The sequence below is a fragment of the Sus scrofa genome, chromosome 12, assembly GCF_000003025.6.
Source record: "Sus scrofa isolate TJ Tabasco breed Duroc chromosome 12, Sscrofa11.1, whole genome shotgun sequence".
Taxonomy (NCBI): Eukaryota; Metazoa; Chordata; class Mammalia; order Artiodactyla; family Suidae; genus Sus; species Sus scrofa.
The window spans coordinates 13324934-13332371 of NC_010454.4; the positions used below are offsets into that span (position 1 = coordinate 13324934).

General features: G+C 52.3%; 1 protein-coding gene across 1 annotated transcript in view; it reads left to right on the forward strand.

Moving 5' to 3' along the window:
- CACNG5 (calcium voltage-gated channel auxiliary subunit gamma 5) overlaps positions 1-3878 on the forward strand; it is a 40302-nt gene extending 36424 nt beyond the window's left edge. The window contains exon 6 of the mRNA XM_021066741.1: positions 57-3878. Within this exon, the coding sequence (XP_020922400.1) occupies positions 57-314 (258 nt within the window). The 3' untranslated portion in view covers positions 315-3878. The remainder of the gene's footprint in view (positions 1-56) is intronic.

The window sequence follows — 7438 nt, forward strand, 5'->3', positions numbered from 1 at the left end:
GCGGCCGAGGCCAGGCCCCCAGCCGTGAGCTCTCCTCTGCTTCCTCCTGCCTGCAGAGCGCAGGGGTGATGTCTGTCTACCTGTTCATGAAGCGGTACACCGCCGAGGACCTGTACAGGCCGCACCCCGGCTTCTACCGGCCGCGTCTGAGCAACTGCTCGGACTACTCGGGCCAGTTCCTGCACCCCGATGCCTGGGTCCGGGGCCGCAGCCCCTCCGACATCTCCAGCGACGCCTCCCTGCAGATGAACAGCAACTACCCAGCCTTGCTCAAGTGCCCGGACTACGACCAGATGTCATCCTCCCCTTGCTGAGCCCCGCGGCCTCCCTCCCGGGACTTCGGACGGCCAGGCAGCCTTCGCGTGCTCCCTTGCTGGCCTGTGAGCCCCAGGGCCTCGGTGGACAGGCCCGGGCTGCCCCTGCCCCGCCCCGCCGCGCCCCACGTGCTTAGCTGTTGTCACTTGACCCGCGTCCTTTCCCTGCTTCCCCCAGAGTAGCTGCGACTGCCCCAGCGAGCGAGCTGATTGGGTGAGTGTGTTGGTGGAGCCCCGCCCCTTGAGTGCCAATCACTGCAGCCACGCCCCCTTTCCTGGGAGAGGAAGGTGTGCCTGCTGTGCGTTCATCCCGCACGCACACACACCTTCACGGTCCAGGCCACGGCCAGCTCCGAGATGCCAAGCACCTTACAGAGACCAGGCTGGACCTGTGTGCTTGCCAGGGGGCCTGCCCCTTGCATTCATGATCTGGGCCAAGGAGCCAAAAAGTGACTCTGCTCTGGCGGTCTGGCTGGTTCAGAGTCATCAAGCAGTGTTCCTTGTAAAATCCTTTATCCTTTCTTGTCACCATATCCCTCCATACAGCGCAGTGTCTGCACTCTCCACCTCCCCCTCTGCCCCACAGCCTGTAAATCTTTCTCCCTCTTCCCCGGCCAGAACTCACCTGCCCCAGCCTTTCTCCCAAAGAGGCTGAGGATGGGTCTGAGGCCACTCTGAGGACGTCACAGAGGTGGTAATGGCTGATGATGTCTTAATGTGTATGGCCCCTGATGACATAGCTAACGGGGGCCTTTAATGCCTTAACCCAAACAAGTGACTCTGACAATGAGAATTTCGGGACTGTTTCAAGCCCCATACCATCCCTGCTCACATGGGTTCAAGGCTGTTTCAAAGTCTCATCATATAGACAGACGTCTATCCCATCTAAGTAGAGGCAGCTTTCAAAGAGGCTGCCTGACATTTGGGGCTGGATTTGCCAACACCTGAGCCTGAACAAGCCAGACTCAGAATGATCCAGCTGCTCTCTGGGAGTGACTATCAACCCGGGGGAGGGGGGTGCCGGTTTAATCCTAACGTGCACAGCATCTGCTTCCTGGGTGTGGGGCCTGGGCAGGCAAATAGATGCCTCCAGAAGAGGAGGTGGCCTGATGCCCATTTTCCTGGCTGGAAACCTGAGCTGGGAGGTACGTAGCACCTTCTGTGAAGTTCGCAGGGGGTAATGGTGGAAGGACCACCGCAGGACAGGGCCCCTTCAGCTCTCCAAGCATCTTCTCAGTGTGGCTGCTTTGGGATTTGAGATTTTGAGTAGCAAAACGACGCGGGGCTCTTGGCTGTGTATTTCTGCCCTGCCAGCTTTTCTCTCTTTCTCTTGCTCTCTTTAAGATAGCATTCGGGGGAGTTCCTGCTGTGGCTGAGCGGGTTAAGAACCTGACTAGTACCCGTGAGGATGCAGGTTCGATCCCTGGCCTCACTCAGTGAGTTAAGGATCTAGGGTTGTCTTGAGCTGGGGTGTGGTTCACAGACGCGCCTTGGATGCTGAGTGGCTGTGGCTGTGGTGTAGACCGGCAGCAGCACTTCTGGAACAGGCGGCCTTTGAAAGAGCAATGCGTTTGTTCACTCCGCCTGCCAGGGGCCGGTCCCTTAGATCACAGACATTTCTATTCCAGTTCTGGAAGCCGATGTCCAAGGTCAAGGTGTCGGCAGATCTGGTTTCTCTCGAGGCCGTGTTCCTCGGCCTGCAGATGGCCATCCTCTCCACGTGTCCGCAGGTGGTCTTTTTCCTGCTCACCTGCAGGCCCCATGTCCAGATTCCCTCTTACGAGGACACCAGTCAGATTCCAGAGGGACCCATCCTAACAGCCTCGTTGTGACTTAAGTCCCTTCATTAAAGGCCCATCTCCAAATGTGGCCACATTCTGAGTCCTGGAGGTGGGGGCCTCATCATATGAATATGGGGCATGGGGGGGGGCACAGTTCGGTCCATAACAGGCAGGTAGCTGGATTATCCCGCTGTTTCGCAGGAGAGTAGAGGGGACTAAGAAAAGCCACTTCTGCTCCCAGTCCGGCCACCAACCCGGCATGCACCCTGGCCAATACTCTTCTGCTCTGAGGGCTTTGGCCTCAAGTATTTATTTCCAAGCTCCTCTCCCACACACCTGCCCCCAACCCTAATGAATCAGCCTCTTGTAGAAAAGCCCTCATATGTGACGGCTCACCCCTCGCCCATACACTGATGGCAACTGTAAAGCCCCCACGTTCACTCCGTCGGCATCTGCCATGCCCTCTAGTCCATGGTTACCATTTGCGGATGAACGTGGAAACCGCGCTCTCCCCTCAGCAAAGGACCAGGTTAGTGCAGTTGGAGACACGAGGTAGCATTTCCAAACTGAACAGCTGTTTCGATGTGCTCTGCTCCAATTTGTGTCCATGTAATCGGCTCCTCGGATGCACTTTCCCCTCCCTGAAACGCTTTCTCTGTCACTGTGCCAGGCTTGTATTTGTGCACATGGAAAAAAATAGAATCCACTCCCGAACACCAGCCGATGGTTGACTGTTGACATCATTAGGGCAGGCCTTTATTGGCCTGGAGGCTGAGCTGCTGAGTCCGCCGCTCTTACCCTGGGAAGGTGCAATTTACACGTATCTTAGGATCAGGTTCTGGGTCCTGTTCTCCCCCGGGGATGGATGACTGGGTCACTAACTGTGGAACCACAACTGTTCCTTTTCTGTCTATAAATGAACCTCAGAACTGAGGCCTCTTTGCAGCCTCTCTGCAATCAAAAGATTTTTATCAAATATTAAAGTGTATAAACTCAACTCAGACACTAATCATTAGGGGCCCCTTCCTCAATCCACTTTCTAATCTTTCGTGTCATCACTTAAAGAAAAGACAGAGAGGTTTTTATTTTTTCACCTTCAAACCATGGGAGGGGGAGACTAATACCCTCCAAATCTGATGTCTTAGGGAATTAAACCATTCGGGGCTACCAGCTGGGCGGGGGAACAATTCTGACTTTTGACCCCTCTCATCTGGAACTCATCAGCCTCCTTCTCCCTCCAGGGGTTGGGCTGCGGTGCCCCCCTGCCCCGCCAGACACCCAGAGATGACCTTGAAAGAAATGGTCTGTTAAGAGGGCTGCATGGAGCTGCCAGGGGGCACTTTGGGGCAGCTTACCAGTGATGTTCTGGGGGACCACGTTTCAGGAGCCCCCTCCTTCTCGTTTGGGTAACTGTCCTTCCTCCCTAAGTAAAAGTGGTGTGCTAGTGTTCTCCAGAGTCACAGAACCCACAGGAGGCGTAGAAAGAGAAGTTTATTTTAAAGAGTTGGCTCCCGTGATGGTGGAGGTTTGGCAAATCCAAAGCCTGGTGAGGGAGGCCCGAAGGCTGAAGACTCAGGGAAGAGTCGCAGTTTGAGTCAGAAGGCTGCTCGCTGGCAAGCTTCCTTCCTGCTTGGGGGAGGGCAATCTTTGTTCTGTTTAGGTCTTCAACTGATTGGACGTGACCCACCACATTCTGGAGGGCGATCGGCTTCATTCCAAGTCCACCAATTGAAATGTCACTCACAGCTAAAAAAAAAAAAGAAAGAAAAAAAAAAAGCCTTCACAGAAACAGCTGGAATAATATCTGGGCAACGTGGTCCAGCCAAAGTGACTCTAATTAGCCAGCACAAGTGGATAGAGTGGACGAGGGCGGGGGAATAGCATTCCACCTGAAGCATTGGCAGAGTGGGTGGCCAGGGTGCGGTGGGGAGTCCGCACAGCCCTGCACTGTCACTCCAGGAGAGCTGCTCCTTCCCAGGCTGCCCTCGGCTGAGGCCCCCTGCCTGATGAGTGTGCGGAACCCAGTCTTACCTCGCTGAACGCCATCCCCCTGGCTGCTGTGGCTCTGGGGAAGTTAATCAGCCTCTGGAAGGTGAACACTCTGTGCAGCCAGTGGGTGCAGAAGTGGCTGAACACGTGGACGCTGCCGAGGACACGGTCCTCAGGCCCAGACAGGCCAGGACCCAGCCTGTGCTGCGAGCGTGAGCTCAGCCGCGGCCGTGGGGCTGCTCCCATGCCCCCGTGCTCTGTCTCCAACTCTAAAGGCTACAAGGTTGTTTCGGTTTTTTTTCTTTTTCTGGTGGCACCTGTGGCATATGGACGTTCCCAGAGAAGGGTTCCAATGGGAGCTGCAGCTGAGGCCTATGCCACAGCCACAGCCACACTAGATCCTGAACCCACTGAGCGAGGCCAGCGATCCTCACGGAGGACAATGTCATCCTCATGGAAACAATGTCAGGTCCTTAACCCACGGAAACACCATGGGAACTCCAAAGGCTGCAGGTTTTAGAGGCAAGACCTGAGCAAGCCCAAGGTACGGACCACCAGCCCCTACCTCCCGCCTGGAGCAATCAGATAACACCCCAAAGAATGTGGAACTTACCTAAAAGGTCAGATACTTGGGGGCGGGGGCGGGGGTGCCGAAGGGAGAACTTGAATGCCTAGGGTCTTCCTCTCAGCCACAGGGGAAGGGGCTTCTCCATCCAGGGTTTGCTCCCCTGGGCAGCGTTGTCGGGGGTAAGGCCCTAGTTCAGCCAGCCTCAGAGGTTCAAGAGCAAGTTCAAGGTCAAGTGGCACCACTTTCTTGCTATAGGAACGCAGAAAGACCAACTTAAAGGTACCCAAAATGTGACTGTGTCTGTTAAGAGATGAAAATTCCCAGGTGGGAGTTGGGTGAAGGGGGGGGATTGAGCCCCTTCACCTGAGTCTAGCCCAGGAGTAGTCAGAGCTTCCTGAACAGAATGCAGGAAAGGAAGGGGGAAAGGGGCTGGGCGGGTAACGAGGATGCTGAAGACACAGGCTTTCTCCTTGCCCTCCCCTGCCTCCACAGGCTCTGCCTCCCTAGACAAGGCTGTGCTTCGGGCAAGAAGTCAAGTTCATGGGCTCATGCCCAGCCTCTCTTCCCTGATGAGCTGCTATTCACTGGGATGCAGTAAGAGCCTGCCCTTGAGCGGGAGGGTGGCAGCACTCAGCATTCTGGAGCCAGTGTGCTCTCCACACCACTGTCAGGACCGAGGGGTGGCCTTCTGGCCCTGAGTAGTTCTGTTGGATGCTCAGAAATGACCTCGCAGACTCGAGGCTCCAACTGCAGAGTTTAAACTGACCTTCATCACTGGTCTTTGAATAATTCATTTCAGATTCATCATTTGTAAGAACAAGGCTTGAGGGCTTTGGGGGTTTCTGATCAGGCAGCAAGGAGACTGTGTATTACAGTCTCTCAGCACACTGGACTTGAGTCAGTTTTTATCTTGAATCCACTCACATTCACACCTCCTACCCCATTTCAGATACAAGAGAAGCCACACGAAAACACAATGAAGTCTATTTTTTTTTTAATGTAAACTGTAAAGTCCTCCTTGGGTTAACTTATTTTTATAACAAAATGATAAGAAAAGACTAAATTAAACAAACCCCACCAGGGGCTCCCGACAAGTAGCATATATTAAATTCAAGGCTATTCCCAGTGCCCTGAGCTATTAAGGATGAATAGATGGTTTTCTCCAAGGTCAGTCATAGGTCTGGGGGAGATGGATTCGCCATCTTCAATCAAGACACCTTTCTTGCAAATGTCAGTGGGGTCTCAGCTTCAACTCCAGCAGATGGGACATCACCAGATGTCACCGTCACCAACCTGCATATAAAGCCTTTATCAGCGTGCTCATCACATACTAGGTACTTTGCAAGCATTATCTCATTCAACATTCTCCATTCTGCACAGAGGATACTGAGACCTACAGCGGGGTAGGGACTGACAGTAATATTTGCAGTGCTCTGAAAGTCCTGTTTCACATGGTTAGCATCTGCAGTTCTAAAGGCCCGGCGTGGCCGAAACACCCCCTGCCATAATTGGAGAAATAGTCCAGGTTCCATCCAAAGATAGATGAGAAGGGAAGCTCTTTTAAATAGGAAGAGAGATATAAAATACGGCACAGAGGAACCTAGCTACAAAACAGACACAGACTCGTGGACAAAGAGAACAGACTTGTGGATGCCAAGGGGGAGACAGGAGGGAGTGGGATGGATGGGGAGTTTGGAGTTAGTAGATGCAAGATATTACATTTAGAAAGGATGCAACAAGGTCCTACTAAATAGCCCGGGGAACTAAATCCAATCTTTTGGGAAAGAAGATTATGGAAGATAATATAAGAAAGGGAATAATATATATATATATATATATATATATATATATATATGACGGGGTTGCTTTGCTGTACAGTAGAAATTGGCACATTGCAAATCACCTATACTTTAATTTTTTATAGTTTTCTTATTTTTAAAAAATAGAAGAAAGGCAAGGTATTCTTTTCCTGAAATCTTGTTAATTCTGACTTCTTATCTCCCTCCCTACTCCTGATACCAACCTGTGTAGGAAAAACTCACTCTTTCTTCCTTTGCTCACACACAATACTTCTGACACCAGATGTGTGGGGTTCTCCCAACACACAGTTTTTGGTGACACCAGCTGGGTGTACTACAATTCAATTCATTTCTGCCACTCACTGGAGTTAGCCCAGACCCCATGGGTTCAGGGCTGTCTCACAAGACGGCTCCCCACTTCAGACTCTCATCACAATAGGTCCCCGTGGGCGTTACCCACAACGTCTCTCTGACTTGGCTACAGATTAGAAGTTCCCATGACTCTCTTCCTTGGATCTGATCATTTGCTAGAACAGCACTCAGGACTCAAGGAAACACATTTACCAATGTATTATAGAATAAAGGATATGAAAAAAGACTTAGAGGAAGAGCCAGGTGAAGAGATAAGCAGGGTGAGATCGAGAAAGGTCCATCCCTGTGAAGTTGGCATCCAGTATCCTCCCAGCACGTGGGAAGCTCTCCAAACCCCGTACTTGAGAATTTGTATGGAGTTTTCACCCCTTAGGCATGATGGGTGATGGATCAGCATCTGGCCCTTCTTTCCTTCCTGGAGTACGTGGTGGGGGGTGACTTCCAAGCTTCTAATCATGGCTTGGTCTTTCTGATCATCAGCTCCCATCCTGACGCTACCCCAGGAGTCACCTCATTGGAGCAAAAGACACTCCTGTCACCCAGGAAATCCCAAGGATTTAGGAGCCCTGGGTCAGCAACTGGGGTCAAAGATCAAATATTGAAACAAAAGATACC